Source organism: Nothoprocta perdicaria, unplaced genomic scaffold (assembly GCF_003342845.1).
Source record: "Nothoprocta perdicaria isolate Ctin4 unplaced genomic scaffold, notPer1 scaffold_59, whole genome shotgun sequence".
Taxonomy (NCBI): Eukaryota; Metazoa; Chordata; class Aves; order Tinamiformes; family Tinamidae; genus Nothoprocta; species Nothoprocta perdicaria.
Window position 1 is genome coordinate 2,624,672 of NW_020455854.1, and position 27,573 is coordinate 2,652,244.

At 39.6% G+C, this 27,573-nt stretch overlaps 1 protein-coding gene across 9 annotated transcripts in view; it reads left to right on the forward strand.

Annotated features, from left to right (window-relative positions):
* RBFOX1 (RNA binding fox-1 homolog 1) overlaps window positions 1-27,573 on the forward strand; it is a 691,795-nt gene that overhangs the window by 435,256 nt on the left and 228,966 nt on the right. For 2 of the 9 annotated variants that reach the window (XM_026049089.1, XM_026049088.1), the window contains exon 1: window positions 10,772-10,883. The exons of 6 other annotated variants lie outside the window; for them this stretch is intronic. Coding sequence is in view for 1 of the 3 variants with exons in the window: in XM_026049084.1 (XP_025904869.1) it covers window positions 10,740-10,883 (144 nt within the window). In the remaining 2 variants the exon portion in view is untranslated. Of the gene's footprint in view, window positions 1-10,654; window positions 10,884-27,573 lie in introns of those variants that run through there. One more of the 9 variants, XM_026049084.1, reaches the window with a different exon arrangement.

Sequence of the window (27,573 nt, forward strand, 5' to 3'; positions counted from 1 at the left end):
CTTAAAATAGTAAAATATCGAAATTCTTCCAGTAGTTAGGAATAAGAGTCCATATATGAAGAAAGACCCCTGGATTTTCTTGATCAGAGTTTTGCAGTTTTGCTTGGATGGAGTGAGACCTACAGCAGTCTAAGGAATAAACAGTCATTTCTTTGAGGATAAACTATTAAATAACATCAATTTTCCATGTAAAGCATTTGGATTTCAGGTGAGGGTTAAATATGACACGTTTAATGTTGTACATGATTGCAGAAGCCAGAGGTGGATTTTGCTTTATTTGTTTTATCCATTAGCAATACATCTTGTAACTCCCTAGCCTGCAGTGAATTTTCCTACATGTTCCCAAGCATTTCTGTAGACAGCCTAATACTTATACACAGGATTAAGATTGTTGATGAATTATGCAGCCAAATTGTCTTGTTCCTGGACTAAGTTATTTTGCAGTTGAATTATTTTGGCAAGACTTAGGTAAAGAAGATAGTTAAGGATTTTTTTTTCCCCTCAATTATATTTCTTTTCATATTGTTTCAATCTTGACAATRGCTCTTCAGCAATAACTTTTCAAATATTGAAGTAAGAATAATGATAGAATCAAAGCACTAACTTTGTGGGAAGGTCAGTGACAAATTCTGTAGAGTTGTCAGTGTGGCTCAGGTGTAAACGATAATATAGTTCTGATATTTACCATGATTTTAGTGGCCTTTTAGTGCAGAAACTGATAAACTGTACTCATTTTCATGTATTCTAAATTGAAAACGATCACAAAATCCTTGAGAAAAATATTGCTGCTGGCTTAATCTGCAGCACTGCAGGTATTTTTCTGCCCGGAGAGCCCAGTGCTGCATTCATTGAGTATTCAGAGTCCTACTAGTTTCAGTGTGTTTGACTTGTAGAGGACAGAAAAAAACCTGGATGCTTTATTTGTTGCTGTTTGTCCTCTTTTTAGTTAGTCTTGCTTTTCTTTCTCTGCTGTTTCTTTTATCTGTGGAATGTTTGCAGGRCGATGGTTCACACCTGGTTTAGGTTGCCCCAAAATTGAAGCTAGCACCTGAGGACTGTTGCGTGGCCARGATAAAGCGAGCTGCTGAGGTTGGCTCATTTCCTGCAGTGGAGGCATTGCCAGCACCTCCAGTGKCTGAGGAGATGGGTTCTGCAGGAGTGTCCGAGCAGGCAGGCAGAATAAACCAGGGTGTCATTCTCAGAGACGGTACTCACAGGTTTGAGCTGATGCAAAATATGTAGGAAACTTGCAATTCTGTAAACTGCTGAAATTAATAATTTTACAGCTTTCAAACACTTTATTTTTGAAATGACCTTTTTTTTTTTGCTGTATAATAACCTGCAAGAGCTATAAAGGATGATGCTTTTTACTTAATCTAGGTAACTTGTGAATATAATAGTGTAACATGAAGAAGCTACTTGTCATGTTTTGGCTTTTAACTACTTTGAATGACCCCTTAAAAAATATGTCAGCATCTATAGCGCCAGACCTGTGCTTCATTTAAATGCAGAACTCGTTRATTAACAAGACTATCTATTACATCTCTACTTTTTTGACTTTTTGCTTCCCTGAACTTAAGCGTATGTTTTGGAGAAGATCACTAGTCTGCTGTCTCCCAATTATTTGTTGTGCTCTCTGTRCATTGGCAGCACCTTTGGCAGGAAGGCACAAAGGTTGCCCATGTTAGCTTTAGCTTTGATTCCTGCTCTAACAATAGTAACATTTCTGCTCCTTTTCTGCTCTTGGGATGTGGAAGTGTAGAGGGATTTCGTACATACATGGGAGCAGAGAAGAAAATTAGGTTGGTGAGTAAAAGCTAGGGAAAAAAGCAAGGTTGGAGTTTGTTTGCAGAAATTATTCAAGAATGTCCTCTCAATATATGCGAGCAATCAGACGCTGTACTGGGAAGCACTGCTGGCCAGAAGATAAATAATTTGCATGTTTTAAAATTTATTTTTCTTTAAAGAAAGTGCTCAGCACCTGGTGTGGAGACACTTGTTTTGTTATCTGACCTCTCCTTTAGTTTCTTTAACCCTTGTAGATCTTTTGAGTAAAGTACTGTTCAGACTTGAAAACGAGTGTATTTACATAAAAGCAGTTGTTTATAACTGCATTTTAGATCTTAAATTTACTTGTGGGTTTTGATTTTATATTRTCTTATGTGGCTTTGTTATTTTTTAATGTGCACTGGTGTCTGAAAATAGGACCGTGGGGATGGGATTCTTTTTAAGTACCAGGTGAAAAGGACAAACCTGAATTTGTCTCTTCAGGAGGTTTTATTACTTGTAATTTGCAGCAAGTTCTCTTTCATACTGAATAAATAAATGCAGCCAGTGCTTGTAGAAATGACATAAATACAAATAGCATGAACAAATTTAAATGAGTCCTTTATTTTTAAAAAAATCTGTATCCAACATGCCTATAAGTTTGTTTGTGTAGGGAGAAGAGGCAGTAAGGGCAGGTTATATGAAACGTGCGTGGTCCTAGGTTGATTTTGGGAGATACAGGAGCTGCTTGTTGCCTGTTATGTGTGGTCATACATCAATGCAGAAAAATACTACCTGATTTTTTTCTTAAATGTCTCCAGTATATTTCTGACATAATGTTGAACATATTATACATTATGTTGTGCAAACATAGCTCAGAACATCCAAGTCATGCTATCTTTCTTGAAAAGTTTGTATTTCAAAGGACGAATTTATCCCAAGAGCATAAGGGAGAAGTGCTACMGGTGTGTGAGAATATTGAGAGGATTGTTGGAGAAAGGAAGGCATGTGAGTTAATTAGGCTGTAAATGTTAAACAGGAACAGATTTTCGTGCAGAGCCTTGAACGGTCTGAATCCCTGAGGATAAGAAACTTGAACTTTATTCAAAGGCAAAAGAAGTGGGGAAAGTGTCAAAAAGAGTGACATAGCAGCAGAGGGAAAGAGAAGAGTGATTTTTGGTAGTGCAGGTGCGGATTTCAGTGAATAAAAGATCATAAGGAGGGAATTGCAAATAGGAGAGGTGAAGGATGGCCACCATAATATGAGAGAGTTGATTAGTGTTGATGAAAGCAAATAACTTGTAGAGAATATTGTAGAAGAATTGGCAGGCCCTAGTTATTAGCTGAGGAAGAGAAAGAGTCAGAGATGTTGAATGTGACACCTTATCAATTGAAGCTGAGATAGATTAAAAAAAATACCAATTAGAGAGTGAAAAGAGGAAGGAATTGATGCTAGGCTCAAGAACAGATCTGATAGAGGTTACGCTAATGAAGCAATTGGAAAGGTAGTGTGGAGAGGACAGGATCCCAGAAGGATTCRGGGAAAGAGCGGTGAGGAAACAAAGCAACTGTTTCAAAACCAGCAGCTAAAATAAACTGGGAGAAGGAGGAGGGGAAAAAGAAAAAGGCAATACAGACTATATGGGCTTTGTGTATCAGATATCAGATTGAACCTCCTCACGTAATACCTGTAGCCCTATTTCAAGGCTTAATGTGCAGGCCTGTATAGGCAGCTTTGTATCAGTTCCATATGGAAAACTGCCTGCGGACCAAAACATGTAGTTCTGCAAGGGAGATAAATGGACAAAACTCTTAAGTTCCAAAAAAAAACCCTTCTAGCTTCTGGCATAAGAGTGAGGTTGGGTTGTGACATCTGACGTCTGTCTGCTGGAATGGTCTTTTGGAAGAGACAGCATAGGTGACGTACTTTGGAAAGCCCTGGAATATGCTGTAGCATATACAGAAGCCAGAGCTTTGAAAGGCTTCTTTTTATTTTTCCTAAAGCTTTGTCCATGTGTCTTTCAGTGGAGAGGAGTATTTAACTAGGGCTGAAGAGTCATGCTTGATGATGGCCACAGCTGTAGTCAGGCCACAGCTTGGTCATGCTAATTTTAATATGSTCTAGTTGGATGTCAGATTGGAAAGCTGTAAGAAAGAATTAGAAGGGAAAAAGACAGGATTTTAAAGAGTCATTGAACTAAATTTAAAAGTGACTGAGCCTGTCTTGTAGGGCAGTGTCAAAACGATGAAGACTATTTGGAGATTTACCGGTAGAAATGAAGATACCTACGTTCCTGCAGGGAGCTGTGGAGACATTGTACATGGCTTCTGTACATGGCAAAATGTAGGCAGAGGACATGGGAAGTGGGGACACGGAGAATATGTTGGTTTGATGCTGGCACATGTTAATATTTACCTGTTGTACATATTAAAATTAGCTGCTGTATTGGAGACTAAGTCTGGTGAATTTGAGCAGAATGTATGAGAGAGTATAGCTGTAGACAGAATAATAAAAGAAGTGATTTCACTTTAGAAAGAAACTGTGCTGATGTCCAGCTAATTTAAGTCCTACAGAGAAAAGAAACAATCTTTACRTAATAGCATAATTAATCTCTCATTTATTCTCCTTCTGAGATTTGTCCTTTTTTTCTGTTAGGAATTTATTAATCTCTTTTGGAAAACTTAACAGACTTCAGCAAGATATGTTCCTGCTACCCTGATACAGATATACCCGTGTGGGGCTTTTTTTTTTTTGCTATAATATGAAAACAAGCTCTCAGCTGATGTGCTTCTCCTGCTTTTTTTCTTACTCTTAAGCTGCAACCTTTTATTTGTTATGTCATAGCAGTAACAAGGTATAAGATGTGAGCTGCAATTAAAGGGGCATAAATGGGAGGCAATTTTTTTTTCATATTGAACTTGTGGGAAAGTAATTTTAGCTTCTGTTGTCTATATATTCAGTCCGCATAAAGCAGAAATCATAGTAGTGCAGGTGACTTAAGTGCATATAAAAGAAGAAAAAGGAATGAGTTTAGGCTAAAAATGTTTGTTCTCATAGGTAGCTATAGTCCATACGTGTGTGTATATCTATTTATACATATGTATGTATGGACTATATATATGTAGTCCTTAATACCAAATAATCTCTTTTTGCTCCTGTCTGTTGGCTCACAGATCAAATCCATAGCGAAAGCAGACACAGGTGGGTCTAATTGCCTTGTGTAAAACTAGGTTTTCATCATCWTCTGCATTGTTTCTAGGGTGGGCAGCCTATGTGCTTTTAGCTATTTCACAGAACTAGACAAGGCCTTTTAATATCACCAGGAAATTTCGTATAATTAAAGGTCGCGCTGTTAAGTCTTTTTTTGTTTGTTTTTGAATTTTACAAAGAATATGGCAACTGTGGGAGCAGAGCAGGTTGCTGGAAGCAGCGCTGTGACCGGCATCTCCAGGTCTCCTGCAGCCTTCGCGAGGGAGGAGATGGAAGCAGGACTGAGAAAAGGTTTTGCTGCCCCGATTTCGCTCGCCTCCTTTGCCCTTACGTATTTCTTTACGTCACTGCTTCTTGGGAAGGTGCAGTCRAGGTAACAGTTCAGGTGTAGCTGCGGATGAGCCCAGGTCGCAGGAAAGCTGCTGCTTTCCCATCAGCAGTCACCTCTTCCRAGGTCTTTGCCACCAAGTCCTACATGGTGCTACATGATAAGGAGTGGGTTGGAGAGCATGCTGGGCAGCTATCAGGGTTACAGCAAGCCCAAAGCAATTTAAAGTCATTGAGAGCCTCATCCTGCGGCCGTTTTGCCTTGGTTTAGGCTTATGTTTTGAGGACATAACTGCCCTGCTGTAATACTGCTTGCTACACCTTATTTACTATGCCGATTGCCTGGGTCGGGGACACCTTCAGAAAGTCTAGTGCGGCTCCTTGGAGTTGAGAAGTGCTTCGAGCTCGGGTTGATATAAGCTGCGTCTCCACTAGATGGAGGTGCTGGAATAGCTGTGCACGCTCCCGAGCCAGCCGCGCATCCCTGCGAATGAGGAGGAACCCGAGGGCTTGAGCTCACACCTTGCTGTCTACGGTGGAAAAAAAATTACGTGTAAATCCACTGCATTCAACGAGCTGTGCTGGTGCAACCTCACCAAAACAAGGAAATCTCTCCTTTCCCCGTTGCTGTAGTGAATGTTGCTTTCTACAGAAGAACTAGGCACCCTASACCAGGAAAGTAGGACCTAATGTGGAGCTTGCACCTTCTGCTTGCAAAGGTTGCAAACTCTCTAAGAGCTAAACATTATTATTTTTATTTATTTATTTTTGAATACGAGGCTGGAATAAGGGATCCTGGCTTCTTACATTGTGGAAAATCTGTATAGTTAGTATTGAAAGCTTATGGAAGCACTTAAGTGGCACTGAAAAGGTTAACCTTGGTATAGTGTCTTTCTAGATGGGGAATGTGAAGTACTGGAGAAGTCAATGGACATAACAGTGCTTAGCAGAAACAGAAAATTAATAATTCTTAGTTGCCTGAGGTAAGTGCAAGTCTCTGTAATGTCTTGATCTTTGTGCAAAGACCTAGTGAAGAAAAGCAGTCTTAATAAAAACCTTAAAATAGAAATGGGAATTTTCATGACAAGAAAATATCCACAGAACAATGGCTTAATTGAAAAGAATGGTATCAGTACTATTCCCTAGCTTATAAAAATAATCACAACATAGATATTTAAGGAAATAGGGTGTTACATGGACTCAAGAAGGCAAAGATGTTAGTGATTGTTAATAACTTGTCAAAAAAGTAATCTTTTTTCAGTTTACAGTATGATTTTTTTTTATGGTCTCAAGTCAGGGAGCTATTTTGTCATGTGAAGTTAGTGAAGAGGGTTTAGAGAAAGGACCTCACTGTTCCTAATTCTTTATCACTTGTCAGAATTATTTTTGCATCATATTGACCATTTAAAAAGTGGAAAGGAAGTGTATTCTTCAGAGGCTTAATGTAAGATTCAGTTGTGATTTGTTTAAAAAGCTTGAAGTCTGGTATGATCATAGTCTACATGATGTCTATAATAGTGGTTAAAAAAAGTATTTGTTACTACATTTTCTGCATCCCCGTCAATGTTCAGACATTAATGAAGCAGATGGAAGGGATCTCATAGGAAAGGGCAGGGTCAAGTGAGTTATCAAGCTCTCTGGAAAGGAAATAGGAGTTTTGGTCAAGGAATGGAAATAATCCCTTGAGCTGCAAGAAGCTTTGGGCTGAAAAGCTTCCTGTGTTCTGAAGGTGGCTCCGTGTTTTTTTAGGAGATGTGATTTACGATTAGGGAGGAACGAGTGCAGAATGYTGTAGACATGAATAGAGGGCAAAATTCAACCCAGAAATTCAAGACGGAACTGCGTGGTTTTTCAGTGCAGACACTTTTGCTGCTTCTGTGAGACAATATCACCACTTTGGGGAAAATCTTGATTGAGAAAAGATAATTGGAGTTAGGCACCAAGGTACCTTGTTAGTGGACAGATTGCAAGGAATAAGGGTTTACTGAAAGATAAATGTGAGTAGTTGGTAGGACACAGCAGTCTAAATGCACGGCTACTGCGGGGAGCAGTTTCAAGTATGACACTGTGCGTGGTCTTGCAGGTGGTGTCCTTCAGATCTTACTGGTTGTGCTTTGCGTGAATTGGAAACCTTACTGATGATGTTGACCACTAATAAAGGGATAAAATATACTTCAGTTATTGAGTGCAGTGTCTTAGGTCTGAAAATCCATCTTTTGAAGAGCTCTAGAAGCTGAGAGCCAGTCCTAGTGATGCCATTGCTGTGCTAGAGGATGGAAGGCCAGATTATGTTTCTGGTGATCCATGTATTGCTGGCAAATCCAGSATAGTGTATGCTGTGCGTAGAGCCAGAACCTGGAATGTGGTTAAGGCTGAGGGATTGGGTTTAGTATAGACTCTTGTAAACAGGACGTGGCTTAAAARAAGTGACGTTATTTTATTTTTATGAGCTAAAGCTTGCTTTATTATGGTATTCCTAAGGAATATGTATATTGCATATTATAGTATTCCTTTAAACAACAAGTTATAATTTGAAGGAAGCAGATTGGGTAAGGAACTTCCTAAGACTCAATTGAAGTAATGTATTAGATCAGACTAAAGAAATTGTAGCTTTATTATACTTCTTATAGTATATTTGTGTGCATATGTAAGTGCATGTATGTAGATAAATTATATAATAAGAACATAAATGTTCTTGTTTCRATAATATGAATTAATAAAAATAGAGGGTGTTCCTAGTATTTGTGGAACATATTTCTCCTACTTAGAGATATGTGGAAACAGAGGATAAAAGATAAAAGGATAGCAAAGCATAAAAGCAAGGAGAAATACTTTTAATATTTACTAAATTATGAAGTATTTGTTTAGCATGTTGTTTTTAAGAGTCTGTGTTTTATCCCATTTGTTTTATAGATGTCGTCTTAGCTATAAAACAGTGCAATAGACAGAAAAAACTTTGCTTGACCATCAGCATGTTCCAGAGCTTCACTTTGGAAAATTAGCTAGACATAGGGAGTTCCAAGGGGTTTGGCCAGGAAGCAAACTGCCTTTGATTCTGGCACAATGTAGAGCGAGCGGGTTATCTGCCTCCTTACATAACATATTTGTTTTTCATTAAACATTCTGATAAGGTCTTATGAAACATGATAAATTATACATGGTACTTTAATATGAAAATGAGCTGAAGGGAAAATTCTCTCTGCTTAGGGCATTTCCAGAAGAACCCGCTCTCTGTGCTAGGGAGGGGAAAAGGGAAAAAAAAAGGCAGAAGAAAAACATGACATAGTCCTGTCAGAACAGGAGACTGCTTAAGGCAGAGAGAAAGAATGAAAAGAGGAGAAAGGGCATAGGGAGGGTTCATTTCTCTTCCTCACTTTCTCGTGCTGTTTTTTGTTCTTTTTTTTTTTTTTTTTGTTTGCTTTGTTTGCTTTGTTTCTTTTTCCCTTCTGTGTCCTATAGTAATTTGAGCTGTGCTGATCTAGTGGATCAGTCCATGACAATCTGTGAAAGCAGGGATGTTTCCTAAGCCAAAAAGCAATCCCTGTACTGTAAGTTTGTTAATTATTTCAGTGTTAACGAYGGAGCGCTAAATACATGGTTCTGGTTACAATGGCTGCTTCGGAGAAAGAGAATTATGTAATAACTGATTCTACTGGAAAACRTTTGTTTTTTTCCACGAAGATGACTTCTGTGGATCTAAATCAGTCTCTAAAGTTTCTATGGGTGTGGGTATGTGTGCACACATGTAAAATGCAAAATAATATATATAATATATATTTTAAACGCAGAGCCTCAGTTGCAATGACATGTTCTTTGTCTGTTTACATTTATGCAGGGGCTTTTATTTCCTTTTTAAAGGAAGCCTTCAATATCCAAATACCTCTGTTGTATTGCTGCTTATTACCATTAACATGCAACTCTCRTTATAAGATATTTCTCTGTGGAAGGTGAATTTTACAGGTGTCCTGTAAAATTGCTAATTTTAAAATCTTTTGAAAGTCTTTTTATAAGGAGCCCGTTCAAAACCTCAGGTGTTGCTTTGAGGTTTGACCTTCTTTCCTGAAGAATTAATAATTCATTCATTTGTCAAACACTAATTAAAAACAGTAGTATCTTTTGTTATACTTAAGTAGTATCTAGGAAAAAAAGGAGACCTGTAATACTGGACCTCAAGGACAAGCTATAATATAAATTATTTGATTTGCAGGTCACATCCTACTTTATTACATAAAGACTAACTAGATCTACTAATGAATAATTATTACTCCATAAAAGAAAGAAAGAGAAAAAGTCTGCAAGAGCAGAATACTAATTTGAGGTATCGCTCTCCAAGTAAAAAGTAAACACAAAATTCTAAAAATTACCCATGTAATTTGTCCATGTAACCTGATAGGGCACTCTTGAAGAACAGACTGACTGGCTGTCAAATACATCTGTAATTTTAGATGAGATCAGTTTTAGAAGAATTTTAAGATAGAGTCTTTATGCAAGCCTCCCTCTCCCCCACGCCGCCCCCAGAAGAAAGGAAAACCAGGAAAGCCATAACATTTATTTCGCTATTTCCCTCCTGGTGTTTCTGCTGCGGCGGTTGCGCTGGTATTTCACACTTTTTCTGTATTATTTTATAGGCTTCCCTGGGAACCGAAATAGTGGCTGACATGCAGATGTAAAATTAATCCGTGTTTTCAAACAAGCTCATCTACTGCTAGCGCTTTTCCTGCTGGAATCCGCTTGCGAGCCAGGCTTAGCTTTCCCTTCTCCACTYTGAGCTTGGTACTTTTGTTCTTAGGAGGGGAAAGCCCTCTTCGTGTCAGGTGCGGGTCCTGAGAGGGGAGGGAAAGCAAGGTGTGTGTCTGTGTGTGCGCGTGCATGCAGAATCCTAGCAGGCGCTCGGTCCCAGCTGGGCAATGACATTAATTGCCCAAATCTCTGGGATGCCTGTGATGCAGCACGCTCACTCGCGCTCCTTCCCCATCCTCCCCGGGGATTTTTAAAATGCGGTATTTGAATTTTGGTGAGTGGTAAAGACCCTGCCCTAGGACCCATTTGACAAATGAGAAGCCGTGCAGCATCAGCAGCAGCCGCCTGAGCCGCGCGGAGTCAATCTCGCTCTCGACTAGTCAGCAGCTCCGCTCGGGAGCCGAGCCGCAGCTCGCGCTGTCATTGAGGAAGTTCCATTTGCTCATCAATAGGCTGCAGGCTCTCTCCTTTTTTTTTTTTTCCTTTCTTTTTTCCTTTTTTTTTTTTTTTTCTCTCCCCTGCTGTTAAAAATTCACGGTTTAAATCTACCAAGTTGCCTTAGCTGACAAATGAATGTAGGGATCTAGCGCTGGAGGAAAAAAAAAAAAGACATCGAAGAAAAACTRTTTCTTACTTAAATAATCAGAAGGAAAAAAAAAAAACTGTAGTGACAAGATAGGGCAAACGTGCTTGCATGCAAGCCCCCTCACTTGTTCTACGTAGACTTCAGAGCAACACCATGCAGCATCCCCTTACGGGTGCAACCTGCGTGGCACTGCCGAATGTGGGCATGTGTCCCCAGCTCTCCTGTGCCTTGACTTTTATGTACTTACAGCAGGTAAGTTCGCTTAACTTCTTCGATATTGCCGGCTCYGTCAGCATCGGTTGGGGGCTTTGTGAGCTCGGAAGGTATTTTTTGGTATGAATAGAYAGTCTAAATGTCTCCTTTTGCTCGGGGTGAATGTTGTCTCTGTATTTAGGAATGGTGAGAGTGAGTACAAAATCTGTCTTAGCAGAGCATCAAGCATTTGCATAGCTATTAATTTTTTGCAATATCTTTATTGATGCTGTTTGTAGATGTTTTAACACAGTACTTTGACTGTGTTTCTTATGGATACTRTAGCAGAGTTTCAGCCATAAAGGATTGCTCTTTATTCACTTGCAGGCATAAATTATACTTCTAATGTAAATGTACCCAGTGGCAATTTTGCTTAAGCCTTCTTTGAAGCCAGGAATTTAAGTCTTTGTTGTAACATGCTGCTGATTAAAATCAAACTGATTTTAATCAGAAAAGGGGTAATTTGTAAAGCTATATCTGTGCAGAATTGAAATACATCACTGGAGTGAACTGAGATGGATTTAAATAGATGTTCCAAAATCAGGAAAACAATACCGATTTCTGCTCCATTTACAGGGTTGTTTTTTTAATTCATGGGCATTATATATGTGTGTGCATGTGCATAGAGATAAAAAGTATTTCCTCACCCTACCCCCCCATCCCTGTTATTTACTAGTTGATAACCTTTCTCTGTTGTAATATAAATTATTAGATAATGCAGCATTATTGTTTGAAGCGTTCTGGAGTCATCATTGTGTGCTACTTCTCTATTTTTTCTTTTAAATGTCTTTTCTCCTGCCGTTACGGAGGATCATGCAGTAGGCATGTAGAGCCACGACTGGTATATGTTATCATGCAGAAATGATTAATCCTATTTATTCTGTTACTTTTGGCTGAAACTTTGGTGGGGGGTGAGGGGAGAAAGAAATCCTGTGCCTACGTACATCTGAGGAATAAAGCAGAGGGGCATTTGCCTGAACTTTTAACTTCCACCACAGTTGTTTATACGTATATTGACTTCCATGATACAGACAGTAACTTATTTTTGTATTTACAAATGCCTGACAGATATTTTTCTTACAGTTTCTTTAGCRTATTTTTTCTTAAATATTAAATGAAATAGAAAGGTTTTTTGTTTGAGAACACTTGCCCTTCTGTTATTGAAACAAAACRGAATTATTTGAAGGATATAAGCCCTTCTGAAGCCTTTTTCTTATTCTAGCGTAATATAAACCATTTCTGACTTACAGAGCCTTGTGCAGAATATAAGAACAAGAGTATATGCCCTAAATTTTACATGGATGTAGGAAATCAATGTGTCCACAATTGAAATGTACATTAGGAGAATTTAGTGTATTGAGTATTTAAATATATCGCATGCCATAATTAAACTGGATGTGTTAGTAGCTCTGTGTGCTGGCTACGCTTTGGAAATGTCTTTTACGGATCGGTTTTAATTTTCCAGCTTGGCTTGTGCAGCTGTAGGTGAAATGTTCCACCCGGTTTGGCCGTGGTTGTCCTGGTGGCTGGTGAGCTGGTGACAGGGTTAAGGACGCGGCTCCGGGAAGGGACAGGGCAGGGAGGTGAGAGGTCGCGCGGAGGGGAGCGGAGGTGAGGATGGCGCCTGCCATCATCATCCTCCTCCCCGAGCTACTGCAGCAGCAGCATTATGCAAACACATCCTTATCAGGGCACTGCTTTCAGGTTTAGGAAACTGTGCAACCATAATGATTACTTKAAAACAGTGAATTCAATTGCGTCTGTGCTGTTCCAGAGAGGTATGGGAAGTGATTGCTAATGCACTTGACAAAGTGCTGCGCCTAGAAGATAAATTTTTAACTCTTTAAGTGGATTAACTGCTACACTGGAAGGGTGTATTTTATTAAAAGGTTGGTTTTTACGGTCTGGTTAATGCTAGTGTCAGTTTAGTTTCATTGCACCTCTATTAATGAGTTATTTACAAATAAAAGGTCTCCAGTAACTGTGGCAGGTTCCAAAYAAGCTGCTTTTTGCTTATTTTGAGTGTTCAGTTGACGTTTTACTTGTTTGGAGTTCCTGGAGAGTCAGATGATTATCATCTAAATTCAGATAGGATTTATTATTTGTTGCATTTGATTCTTAGAAATAATATGCAACCTTTTAGCCACAAATTAGATAGAAAAGAAGTAATATGGTGACTTTGTATGTAAAGCTAACATGTAACATTATTCTGCATTTGAGAAAACATCGATGAACTTTTACCATGATAGTCTGTTTTTCCCATGTCTAATCATCTCTAGTAACCCTGCAAATATAACCATATGTGTTGTATGCCTGTTGTAATCATAATTATTTCAGTGAAAGTGTGAAGAAAGTGTGAATGCGTACGTATATATGTATTTTTTTGCTTTCCTTTTTTTTTTTTTTTTCTCATTCATGTAAACTTGTCTGAGTTTACTTCTGGTAGCCTAAAGCTTTGTCTGGCAACTTAGGAACCAGTGACTGCCTGCCTGTGGACCCTACTGAACAACAATATATAGATGTATGTGCACTACTTCTCTATTTTTTGGAAGGGAGGGGGAAAAAACCCTCAGATTGTATCTCATTTAAAATTAATTCTAAAATCTTTATTTCAACAGGGTGCTAAGTCATTAACCTTATTTATTATCTCTTTTGATTGTAYGAAGAAATGTGTTTTCTGTTTTTCTGTTACAGTAGCTTTTTGTCACACGTTTAGTAATCTGGGTATCTGGGCAACMTTTCCTGAGACACTCTAAGAGACAYTTTTATTATATTCTTCTCAAGATGGGCATGTTGGACTTCCTGTCAGTAAACATATGTGTAGCCATGAGAATGGCTTTTTCTGTGTAACTATATTAACCCTTCGGGAAAATCTGTGTTTGATTTCGAATTGGACATTATTTATTTGCAAAAATGACCCTGCTTTGTCAGTTTGTTTGATATGCATTAACMAATTTCTTTTCCACGATGTGGGCACCCAAGTGCTGCTGCTCTTGCTCAGTGCTAGGAATTATGCATTTGCTGTGATCTCTCTCAGATTGCATCTATATAGAAAGTTTTAAGAGCTATGTGAGGAACTGAAATTTTKCTTTTAATCACTTTATCTGGGCTTGCATGATAACATACTTAAAAACACAAGCTTAGCTGTTSCAACATTCAAGTTAAAAATAATGATGCAGAGGCCTAGATCACATTATAGATCATCTGTCAACAGGATACTCATTTGAAAGAAAAACACTGGAGAATGTTTCTGAGTTAGTTATTTGGAATTTTCTGCAACAATCTAGAAGTATCTTTGTATGAGAGAGTCCAACCTTTGAATATCCTTTCTGGATTTCCAACAACATTAATACCAAAATGTCCGTAGTGATGGCAGAAATGAGCAAAAGGCTGTGATTGGAAAGTTTTTAGTAGTCTGTTGTATAGATAAGAACCATAACAAAATGTGTRGGTTAATGTCTATGATACAGTGAGTTGGAATTTTACATAGTAAGAATATTTTAAAAAACAGGCCAAAGAAACTCAGCTTGGTAGTGCAGCCTGTCAGTTTTTGTTATTTCAGTGCTTSAAATGGCTATATATGTGTCTATTTCTCTTCCCCTCTTTATTAAAAYGAGTAATTCCTAGCCTCAGGTTCACATCAAATGCTGGCGCAAAATAATTGTTACAGCAGAAATTTGACCAATTTGTAAATTGGGCTCTAGATTTTATTAATGTAGGTTTAGTTGTGTTACCTGATGTATCCCTATGGTATGCTATATTTTTGAGARCACGTAGAATTATTTAGTTGATATGGGCATTGAATTGTTTAGTTGAAATTTTCAGAGTAAAGTAACTAAGTCCAACAGTTAAAGCATAACGTAACAATCCATGTCACTGTGCTGCTGTCAGTATCTTAAAATTGGTATTTTTTTCTGTTTAATGATGATACATGTGGTTTGTTTTAAATAGTGAAGTGGTTTGTACAAAGGGTAATTCCTCTTAAATGGAGCAATTGCTCATAGTGGACATCCACAGATCGAAAACAATTGAACTGAAACTTCAATATCAACCTTTTCTGTCTTTAACAAGAAGGTAGTTCACAGCAGAGCTCTCGTATCAAAGATTTAAAAATAAAATAAAGTCCATCATGAAAACAAAACCCAGCAACCCTCCATCTCTAACCCAGTTCTTCCATTAGTAGTTATGTGGTAAATTAGTGTAATTTTATTTAGGCCTTAAGCATTATGAMTATGGAGAAAGGCTGAATTCCCCACTCAGTTTCCTCTGACATGCTTCTGGATCTGATGATTTATAGGAGTCTGAAGGACTTTTTATCACATTCTTTCTTCGTGGCTTAATTCAAAGTTGATTTATTTGATAGCATTCACAATTGATGTAGTCAATAGTGTCAATAATGGAAAAAGGATTAGAACAGATTATCTTTGTGTTTGAATTGTATAAAGCACTAGAGTRGATGAATAATTTCTGGATGCAGTTTACTGTTGTGATGAAGAGCAAGCTCATTATATACAGGATGTCACTGTTGCAGTCATAGTCTGCCTCTTGGATGTTTCATATCTTAGTGGATCTTCAAAGGATCTGGTGTTTCTTGATTACAAGATGTGATGTTTGTCATGACATCCTTGTTCAGAAACCTATTGTCATCATGAAAATAGTGGCTTTTAAAAAAAAATCTAGTCAGTTTATATCAGTTTCTCTGTGACCTCTTTCTATAATTATTTAATATGGCTTTAGCTTGTCGAAGTGTTAAGCATCTGTTAGGTTACAGATTGGGCTCTTTGTACACTTGGGTTGCTCAGTCTAGGCTCTCATGGTGGTTTTCACGTAAGAACCTACAACCTAGGCTTGTGGCTGCATGAGTGAAGTCCTCATGATGAATGTTTACTACTATCTGCTCATCCCTGGGCCTTCTCCAGCTGTCCTGTGGCCGATGGAGGGAGGGCAGGCTGCCTTGTTGGGCCCTTCTGGCACATGTAAGCAGGAAYACAGTTGTTGTGTGTGGAGGGCCTGTCCTGGGGGAAGTAAGGAATGGCGTCCTGATGTGCTCTTCGTCTTCATTAGGGAAAACAAGACCATGTGGTAGTGAGGGGTAAACCTGAGCAAGTTGGTGCTTGAAACCACAACTCTCAATGGACAGGKGGCCTATCGGCCTCTGTGGCCTTGTTTACCCAGAGCAGTCCCGTTGTTCYTAGGCCACACCATGCTGGGGCCCCTTCCTAGGTACTGGAGCTGGCATTCGGCTGCCTGCTGGGGACAAGCTGAACTCCACAACAGGCAGARGTGCTCGAGTGAAGTGCCCCCTCTCAACACACCAGCAGCCCAGGCATGAGGAGCTCCCGGCTGCTCAGCGCAAGAACAGGAGCAGCCAGGAAGCAGCTTCCAGCGGGCAGCGTCAGGTGAATCTCTGTCCTAGCATCGTCGTTTTCCTTTGTGGGCTCTTGGAGTATATTTTAAGCCAGTGTGATGAGAAGTGGTGGCTGGGCTTTCTGCTGCATCAGCTGCTCCGGAGCGGTTGCAGTTGGCGGGTGTTTGCCAGACGTGTCCCGATGGTTTTGTGCTGCTCTGTAAAGTACGTGCTCCCGCACTGCTTGGCAGGGAAGGCGCCTTGGCTTCYTCCTCGGGAGCCTTCCCAGCACGACGGGCATCTCTGCAGTTTCAGTGCAGATTTTGACCAGCAGCCACGAGGGCTGGGCTGTACAGAGTTTTGGTTTTCAGCATGTGCATTTCCCAATGTGGCAAAGGGAGGCTATCATCATGCTAATACCTCTGCTCAAAATGGTTCTGGAGCCTTCACTAGGTGATGCGCATGGAAGGCAGTGATAGAAGTGTGAYATTAGAGCTCGTGAGCGTGCATCACAGCTACGGCGCTGGTGCCAGCACCCTCCACGAATCCTTCAGGCCTTGCTGCCTTGCAAAGATGCACACACCACACTGATTTATTAGTTTTCAAGTGTGGCACGTAACACACGAGCTCTCCCGAGCAACCCCTGTCACTCCTTTGCTCATTTACCTCCGTGTTGCCTGCTGCAGAGCCATTGACTTCTTCTGTATTGCGTTTTCCCTCCTACTCGGCCAGTGCAGCAGCCCCGTGAATTCAATTAGGGAAAATAGCAAAGCCAGCGTTGGGAGCATCCTGCCTGGGTGGAGCTGGGCCTTTGGTCTTTTGCACTATAGCAGGCTCCAGCTGTGGCGASATCTCGCTGTGTTTTGATCCAGCTCTTTCTGGTTGTGTTGAACACATGCAGAATCAAAATTAGCTGCTGTAGTATTCAGTGGGTTATTTTTTGCTCACAGTGAGGCAGTGATTTTTGTCTGGATGTGGAGAGAAAGCGCGTGCTCCTTGAACTGGAACACATCAGATATTCAGGTTCTCGAGAGTGAAAATGCAAGTGCGTTGCTTTTCATACACATGTTGGAGAGTATTGATGTGCTTATTCGGAGTTTTGACATGTCTTTCCTAACTTTCTTATTGAAATACACTAATTATTATCACTAATGGTTTTATGTAGTGYAGTTTTGAAGGCTGTTTCATAGCTTTGCTTCTCATACCCTGTTCTTCCATAGCTGCTATTTTTCTTCTAGACTGTGGCAAGTTGGCCTTTCATAAAATAAGTAGCTAATTACAGGTATTGATTACAGGCATGAGAGTTTCTTTGCTTTGGAACAACATCTTATAAAAACAACTTTTAAAATGTAGGTTTTCATGTAACTAAAAATCTGAGAAGGCCAATTGAAAATATTTGTTTGAAACAGGTTCAGTAAATATTATGGGGGGCAGGGGGAGGAAAATGCTAAAAGTTGCCCCACAGAGTATGGCTGGTCTTCTCAGAATAGCAGTAGTGTGRAAATTTGAGGCTGGAAAGTCAAGCAACTCATATATTTGATGGGTGTCCTCTCGTTTCGTAAGTTTTTTTTTCCTTGTCATGTATTAGTCCTATCTCTGGGATGTTACATGGCTGCATAGCTCAATTAATGCTCTATGGCAGGAGGAGGAAAAAAATGTCTCTCTCTTGTCAGAAGCCAAGTTATTTACTTTCAAAAGCTGACAGAATAGCACTGCAGGGGCTTCATTTATTTCCGTTCAGAATGTCATTATTGTGTAATGCAGAGGGACTTGTGCATGCATTGCAGGCTCACTCTTGTAATCTTTTTTCTGCTGGGGAGCTGCAGAAGTGTAAAATGGCACGCGGGAATGTCTCAGGATTCTGATTTTTGCTTGTTCACATTTGCAAAAATACCTTCCAGGAGTCCTAAAAGATTTGGCGTTTGGATGACAATAAATTCGCTTGTCTCCGGGGCTGATGCTTGATGCCTATGGAATGATGCTGTGGCCTARCTGAAAGACTGATGGCATCCTTAGGTACCTTCCTAATGTGTGTCGTTTTTCCTGTTGGGTGGCATATGGTACGAGGCTGCTTTGTAAGCATTACTCTTCCTCTGCTGTAGTCCTTTGTACTTTCTCGAAGAGCGACCCTCTCCAAGGAGCGCTGGCGCGGGACTGATTTGTAAAGGCTATCGGGGTTTCATTTCAGTCAAAGTTTGCAAAAACATTCAGCTGCTTTTGTTGTTTTGCCTGTTCTCAAGAGGCAAGATAAGTAGCTCTGATATCCCCCACCCAAGTTGAAGCTGCTGCAAAAATACAGTAGTGTTCAGAAACCGCAATTCCAAAAAGTAATTTTTTTTTCTTTTCCCATTACTATCATCTCCTCCAGCTCCAGATACCATGCTTATCACACACATGTGAAATTACTTGTTGCTCTGTGCAAAAGATCTTGGAACACCCAAAGCAAAAGGCTGATATGTCTGACTTGGAGTGCCTTATATAGGCACATTTCTTTTTATTTCATTTTCTTTTTTTTTCCTTTTATCAAATAAAAGGCTCCAGTGAAAAATAGACGGTAATTCAGAGAGAAATTTTTACTGATAGCTGATTTTTTTTATTATAATTATTACAACTTTTTAAGACAGACCATGTTTTTGTTAGTGTTTGCAGTTTCTTTCCAATTTGAAGTGGCAAATGAAACATTTCAAAAATTCAGAATATGTTAATTAGTAGATTTTATTCAAACATAACCTATCTTTAACAGGAGGGAGAAGAGTTCTGCTTGTAAATGAGTTTGCTTTCTTCTTTCTTTCTCTTTCTTTCTTTCTTTGCAGACATGAAATCCAATAAATTTCTATTGCAGTTGCCGGGCTTGGGGGAGAAAAAGGAAAGGAAAAGTACAAAGCTATTGGGAAGCGTCAAACACAGAGAATGATGAAGTACATTTCATAGCAGCCAATTCCAACCCCAAAATCCCTGTTGTGCAGGAAGGCTTTCCAATTCGCACAGGATATTCAGCCATTGCACAGCATAGTATTAATGATTTATACGCCCCGCACCACTGCTTTTGTTCACTAGCAGAGCCAGGTTGTGTTAATAAAGGAATTTCAGGGAAAAAGGTCCCGGCATGCTGAGTTGTTTTGCTCAATGCGGTGGATGCCATCTCATAAATCAAAAGAATTTAGTGCTTTACAACCTTTCAGAGCTGCTGTGGTTGTTTTTTTTCCCCTCTTTTTTTTTTATTTAATCTGATTCACCTAGGAATATTTTCATTTCTTTTCTATAAAGAATGAATGAACTACTGGATGAGATCTATCTCAGCTGTTTTAGGGTTGATTGGTTTGCTTCACAGTGGTGTTATTCTTCCATTTGTTTTCCATTTGGTATTTATGCTTTATGGTGGTGTCTATGGAAATAGGCTAGCTTGCTTTTATTTACATAAAGAGATGCGGATCACATTATATTCTGTCTCCTTTCTTAGACATAACTAAGTAAAATGTAAAGGGAAAATGTGTTTGCGGTAAACAAAGCAATTTTGTATTCCTCATCTAAATGTAATAATAACACCCCACTAAAACATTTTTTGCAGTTTCAAGATTAGAATATTTATTAGCAAAAATATCTTTATTTTGTTTTTGCATTAAGTATGTTCATTTTCAAACTTGTTCTTTTACCCAGAAACTTTGTCATTTTGAATAGCAACCACAAAAATGACTACTTAATTTTGTATTTATTCACATAATAAGTCTTTTTGAATATTGGATCAACGTTGAAAATAGTTATGTAACTTTAAATAAAGAGAGTAAGGTTAATAAAACCCTGAAATTGTGATGTGAAATAGAGATTTAGAGAACGTTATGGAATGCGATCACAGAAAACAAACGCTTGGTACAGTCTAAGCCTTTCTTTGCCATTACTGTTTTATGAAACTGTGTTTAAAAAGTAAAATAGTAATAATAAAAAAGGGTAAGGTTAATTAGAAGGAAATATTTTTGCAGCTAAAGAGAAGATGGAATTACGGAGAAGTCTTAATGGTTTTGAATTTCAGAGCAAGTGCAGTGGTTTCAGTCTATTTGGATCGCTCAGTTTCAGTGATTTATGTAGCTTTTGCTTACAGAAAATGTGCCTGCCCAGGCTTGRCTTTGTTGCAGGAGGAAATACTGGTGCTGCCTCCTTGTAGGGAAGTCAACAATGCGGGAAGCAGCACTATCCAAGCTAAAACCAACCCAGAGAGGGATTTTTTTRTGTGTTTCTAGCTCGCTGTGTAGCCCGACAGCAGCTACAGCAATTCTTTCCTATTTTCATCAATGGTATAAATATCCTGGATTAATATAAGGCAGGTGCCCAGTAAATGAGGCTTATGTTTATAGTGCACCATTTTGGTATTTGTTTGTCCTCTATTCTTCGGGCGCGTGAGTGTTTCATTGTGTTTAATTATGTCTGTGAGGCACAAGACAACAGTCAACATCTGCTCTATTGTTTCCCTGGTTTACAGATAGCTTTGATGGGTTATTAAACAATCTATTTTTCAAACAGAAAACAGAGAAACAAGCTGCACCCGTATTATGTAATTTTGTAAAGGTACATTATGCAATTAGTTGTCTAGCGTTTGCACATAATCTTTTATTTTGGTTGTATAAATGTTATTCTGTCTTTTAAAAAAAAAAAGAAAAGATCTTCTTGGGCAGTTTTTAGCTAATAGTGAACATCTAGTTTATCATATGTGGGTTGATCAAACCATTACTGGATTAAGTTCACTGTGCACTTATACTGAAATGATGCTATTGAGTTGTGAATGCTGATATAAAAAAATGGAAGTGTTTATTGCCTTTCATTTTATTTGTTACTGAAGCAGCTACTGATGGACTCTTAGAGATTTCAGAAAAGCAAATAAATTTGCTGGAGTTAGTTTTGAGCTAAAGTCTACATTCTCAACAGAATAGGAGCTTGAGAAGGCGCTGGCTTCCCCCCAGATCTCACTCATGATAAAACAACCTTCATCCCTCTTCTACCRAAAGAAATTGCTAGAAATGCTGTGGAATTTGACTCTCTGGATGTGTTTCCTGATGGAAAAGTTCCCTCGAATGATGTGTTCTGATTTTTTTCTTCTCTTTSGGCATACTTGTCAGCCATTTAAAGTTTCTTATTTAGTGCTGGTCTCTTAGAGTGAATAATTAGAAACATGCAAACATGCAGCATGGTTTTGTCTATGTAACAAACTGCGGAAAAATAGAGTGTGCAGGCAGCACTGATGAACAAAGTTAKGACTTTGTTAGCATTGCAGTAATGCATAGCTTAAAAATGTTTAGGTACGATCATTAGGTTGTGGTATTTTCATAGCTATATATCCGCTACTGTACACAGAGCAAGAGCTGTCTGTACTCTATGATCTAATGCATATGTATATTTGAAGCTTTTAAAATACTGTTTATGCAGCTTGCTTGTATGTATAGGTTTACCACTGAAACTGTCTCAGGATCATTTCGACATGGATGAAACTACCCCTTGTATGCACATAAAGATCTCAGTTCAGAGGAAAGAAAAACATATAATATGCTATAATATATAAATAATATAGTTATTCTAGAAATATGCATCATAAACTCATGCTAGAGCAATGTTGCAGGTGCCTGCTTAAACGTCCTTTTGTGGAATGGTGATAGGTTTTAACCTTGAATGAAAATACCTCGTTTTTGGTGGAACCCCTGGTTATAGCCCCTTGAAAAGTTCCCTCCTGCCTGTCCGTGTGGATTAAATGAAAGAGCCTGGAACATGGCATGGGATTTCTGATGGTCTTGTTGCATGTGCACCGCATGCTGCTCAGCAGGGATGGGCTGTTATTGGCCCCACTGCTTGATGCTTTGGTTTCCCACAAACCTGGCAAAAAGAAGCTCGAATGGAATCAAATTAGAAACTTCTAAGCACATGCACTTTTTGAAGGGAGGGGATGCTGGGGAAATGCTCCTTGTGTTGAACTTGGTCTCTATTTGAAGTGTTTTGAGAAACCATAGGGGAAAAAGGGGGTGAGGGGATGGGGCTCATTATGTTATTGCTAGCTGGTTCAGAAGGGCACATCTCTCAGGAGCTGCTCTTTATTTATAAGCAGATGTGTTTGCCTCCAGCCAAATAGACCCCGTGGGTGCCTCCAARTGCCTGCACGGGAACAGAGCCTTGGAGAGGCTCCTCTCCCGKTGGGCAGTGCAGAGGCAGGTCTGGATGGGGGAGAAATCCAGCAGCAGCCCTTCTGCTGGGGTGAAGCAGCACAGCCTGCTGCCCCCCGCCAAGGGTGCGATCCTTGGCTGGGCTGTCAAATTAATGCATCGTTGAGGTGCTGCGTGCTTTCTCTCATCACTACGTCCGTGCATATTTTGCTTTAAAAAAGCTTACCTGAAAGCTGTGTGTTTTGCTCYATGCGTGTCCTATGTAAATTCTTCCGGAGTGCCCCCTTCCCTGAGGACCTGCGCTGTGGAAGGGATCCCTGGGAGCCGTGTGGGAAGGAGGAGATTTCCCCGAGCTAAAAGGAAGCCCAGCTATAAGGACCAACATCTGCTCTGTGCTGCTGCTGCCTGCATAACTTAGCAGCGTTTTGGCCCCTGGAGCACCACGCTGTGCCGTGTTGCCTTGGTGGTGTTTTATGAATTAATYGAGGCTGAGTTCTAGACGCTGAACATTCAGAAAGTTTAGGTATTTGGCGCTTTTTTTTCTTAGTAGTACTACAAACAGCCAAGCAGATTAGATTAATGGACTCCTGCAAAGTTTGCTCGCTTCCGTTCCTTACACTGTAACACTAGATCACCCAAAACCTTTCAGGAAACCGGCTGGGAAAGTGACCTACCATTAGGCAAAAATCCCAGGGAATTGTAAAAAAAGTGTAAAAACGCTTTGCATAAAAATTCACTAGTGCCAGCTGACTTGTTAATTGTCCTGCAGTGTGACTGCTTTGCAGAAGCAGCTGTGCAGCACTTTGCCATCCTTACACTGCTAGGGAGAGGTTTCAGTAGGAACATTTGGAATCACAATGTGCAGAAGTTTTGTATGGAGGAACAGTTTAATGGGACTTTCAGCATACATGATCTTCGAGCAATATAAATTAAATATCTGTATAGGACAACTGATTTTTAGAATTCTCCAGGTATTACCAGTGTCTAATAAACCATTTCATTTTTTTTTCCATAAATACCGATTTTTTGGTTTGTATTTCTTCTGCTTAAAAAAAAGTTTTGATTGAAAAGTCTTGAGATAAGGTGGTCACAATCAAGGAGTTGTAGGATTTAGTATTTTTGTGCATCTGTTTCTATTCTTTGCCTTCTTTGTTGTATCAGTACATTTTAACTCGTATTCAAATGGCACAGTGTTGGTTGAAATCAGTCCAAAAGTTGCTTTCAATATGAACAGAGATAATCCTCCATGGTTGTTTCTCCGTTATGCCCATATTTACACCTTTCTGTGGCCAGTCCAGTCCAATGGCACACATTGACAAAGGTCAATGGAAACCTYGATGAAGGAGATGGTAAATGATAGTAATATGTTTATTCGACCATAATAGAAAATGGAATGAACCACATGGTAAAAGGGTTGTGTTAAGTGGAAGGCCTGCTGAGCTTTGGCACTGATGTAACATGTATTAGAGCCTGCTATTCTTGGGAGCTTGTTCTATCCCCTTCTGATTTTAAGTTTAGGTTGTCCTGAGGAAGTAGTTTTGAGAAAGAAAACTAGCAGTGGAGTGTTTGTCTGATTTGGGTATTTGCCATGGCTGCTGTAGAAGGTGACCTTTGTGGCAGAATAGTTATTTGGGACTAGAACACATGGCAAGTAAATAGAATATCCTCTAATGGATTTGAAGAAAGGGAAGAAAATATCTGATGTGGTCCTTTAAAGTGAGCTCTATTTATCTTATTGACTGAAAGTTTTGTCACAGTTTGAGTCGGGGTCGTCTTCTGTSGTGCTAGGTGATGGGGCTCTACAACTGCAAGCGACTCAACTATCGAGGCAAAGTTGTGGAAGGTTTCTCAGTTTTCTGGWGTTTGGTTTTGGAGGCAAATTTTGTGTTAATTCTGCCTTCTAATGTTTTCAGCCCAGTATTGTCTGCCTTTGAAGCTATTGGTGATGTCTTGAATAAAGCCGAAATATAGTTTGTATTTCATCTGATGCCTTCAAGTCTCAGTATTTCAAGAGAAAGGAGACTTGTCACATCTGAACTGAATTTTCCTCTGATGCCTTTAAAGACCTGTAGGGTCTCTGTTATCTGGGGGCTTGACTAGGTTATTTCTCTAAGGCACCCTGCTCATTTAGGAGATCGACCCAATGCTGGTCTCTGCAAGCAGACCATTACACTTGGCACAGTAGGAAGCTTGAATGATGTGTCTATACAGGCAGGAGACATGATTTAAGGCATCTTATGATTCACCATCCACTCCTATTAAAATGAACTGTACAGAATAGTTGTTACTCATCAGAAAGCCTGTGCATTCAGGGGTCTTATTGAAAGATYCTCACAGTGATACTCCGTTGTTCCCAAGGGAAGCAAATAAGAAGTGTACTTTGAATAATGAATCTGCTAATTGGGGTCAAGACGAAGTCATAGCTTCGTCTGGTACAGTGGTCAGAGTGGCCTGACTATAGCAATAAAGGAAGCTTCATTTGAACAGGTTTGGAAATAAAAATACATGGCTATCTGCCATCTCCACACAACCAAAGCCAGAGAGATGACAGTGATAGACAGGAGGCTTGCCCATACTGTTCTAGAACTCACTGTTATATTCCTGAGGTCCTGCCTCGAGCATGGTGATGTCAACAAGAAGACCACAATGAACTTGCTATGAACTACATGAGACTGTATGTTTKCTCAAGTGTTGACCAAAATCCTTTGCCAAATGTGTAACCTACCATGGCATTGTTTGGGAGACATGGATACCAGATCTGTTCYTGATTTAGAAGGAAAAAATTAATTTCTATTTCTGGGGCTTAKTTGTAATTGAATGAATCCCAGGGGGGCAGCCCACTCCTGCCTGTTGGTGAAAAGGCATTGGTTATCTTATGTGGAGCCCAGAGAACAGTGAATGAATGGGATTTGAAAGTTGTGAGACTGAAAGTTTCTGCTGTGTGTCTGGTACAGAATTTTCAAAAATGACCAACTTGAAATAGAGTGAAGACTTCTCTCAACTTCTTTTTGAGAATAGTGCAGATAACGTCAAAAGCAGAAGTCTTTGAAGTGAAAGATACCACAAGTAGCCTGGACATGGGAAAAAGGCTGCCCTCCAGGAAGGCAACAATTAAGAATACAATTGATTTAGTATCACAGAATGGTTAAGGTCAGAAGGGACCTCTAGAGATCATCTATTCCAACCCTCCTGCTCAAGCAGGGACACCTAGGATGTTTTCCGACAGATAGAAATTATGTAATATTAGCTAGTAAGGAACTCCAAGAGAAGAAAAGCAACTTMATGCTCATTAAAGACAGAAAAACATGTCTCATACTCCACAGCCCATCTTCTGTGTTGGTAACAAATAGTAATGTAAGTGTGTCAGAAACAGCCTTTTGCAGTTCAGGTGTTTTTTATTTCCAGCACTGCAGCTGGCTTCTCCAAGCAATCCAGAAGAGCAGGGGAGAGAGGAATGCCTGGGGATAGGCAGGGGAGAGAGGAATAAATGGAATTGTGCAGGACTACAGAGTTGCTCTTTAAAGGGGCTGGCTACTCTGCCCGTGGTTGGCATCACCGTGCTGTGGTTGGCGTCACCAAGCCACTTGTAGCTTTAGGAGGTGATTCACCTTCTGTGTGACTTCTTGCAGAGCCCATCAGTGTCCTTCCAAGTTCCCTGACGAGCACATTAAATAACTCAGGTTCCAAGATTCATCCTGATGTAATTTTGGCAGTAATGCTGACACAAAAATTCAAACTTGACTGCGATTCTGAATCTTTTTAGTTCGTATGAAAGCATAGAATAAAATCAAGCAATATCTGTAGCTGTCTGTTTCCCTTGGAGGGCTAGTGATAGTAAGGATGATGGCAAGCCATCTAAGGGAAGTCCAGCTTTAGAGGCATCCCTTAAAGTTCCATTTTTCCTCGTTCTTCTATCTGTCATCCATGTATCAGTTATWTAAGTGAGTATGTGTCTCTGAATGGAAAAATCTTCTATTAATAGGTTATCAGGAGACAGATATGTCTGTCTAGTAACAATCTAGTCTAAGCAAGAATTGGTGCTTTTCTCGGGTTTTAGAGAAGAGCAGGCAAAAATCCGTAACTTCACTTGTCGTTTAAGAGACCAAATGAAGTTGCTGTGCATTTTTTTGGCAGTGTTTGCCTTTTATGTTATTGTTGCAGATGATGATGATCTTGTGCTAGACAGTTCTCTTCCAAAGGAACATACAGTCTAAAATGTAATAGGTGGGTACAAACGAATGGCTCATTTGCAGAGGGAAYAGGGTTATTGGTCAGTTTGCTGCTCAATGGTCACTTCATCCACAGGCATCAACATTTTTGTCTGCTATTCTGGTAATAGGATTTTTTATGAGCTAAGGGAACATTCATAGACATTTACAGGGAATTCTTCCTTGGTATCGGGAAATTCTAGGCAAAAGCATGGATGGCATTTTGATTGCAGTCGGAAGGTGAAGGAGATGCTATAAAGGAGAAATTGATCTTTCAGTACTGCACTGGTGAGTAGGGAAGGACAAGACTGAAGTGAGCCCTTACAGGTGATAAAAATTACCTTGCCTTTGCTGCTATAGTAAAGGGACCTGTGCCAGGCYGTGCAAGGAAAGTAGGAGTGAATAATGCAAGACCAATTGGCCTATAATAGCCAATTACTTTAGGGTTTTTTTTTTGGGGGGGGGGGGCTACAAATGTTTTCCAAAAATGCTTCCTAGTTCTATCCTTGAGGTTTTATCTCTGAAGCTCTCATAATCAACTGGACTGCAGTTCTTTACCTTGGAAATCTCAAAGATTATGCCCATTAAAAAATAAGATTTTTTTTCCTGCTTCTTTTCAAGTGTGACATTAAAATAGATATAAAAGTGCAACTAAAGAATCTCTGGCCATCTGATTGAAAGAATCAGCTACAATAATCTTGAACTGTAGCTAGYTTCTAACTTGCTCTGAAGAGCTACAGTGACTTTCAAATAGAAACACTAAGTTTAGTAGAAAAATGTGTTAATACCAAATGTGCTGTATCCCACAAATGTTCCACACACTTGAAAAAGACAGGCTGCCTCAGTTTTAAACCCTTTCTGTATCCTTGTCCTATATACTAGGCCAAACTGAGATGCTTAATAAACTCTGCAAACTCCAACCGCATCAGAGACTTCAAGGATAGTGGAGATCTTTGATTTGTAAAAGTGATATTGTCTACTTTGAAGTCACTAAA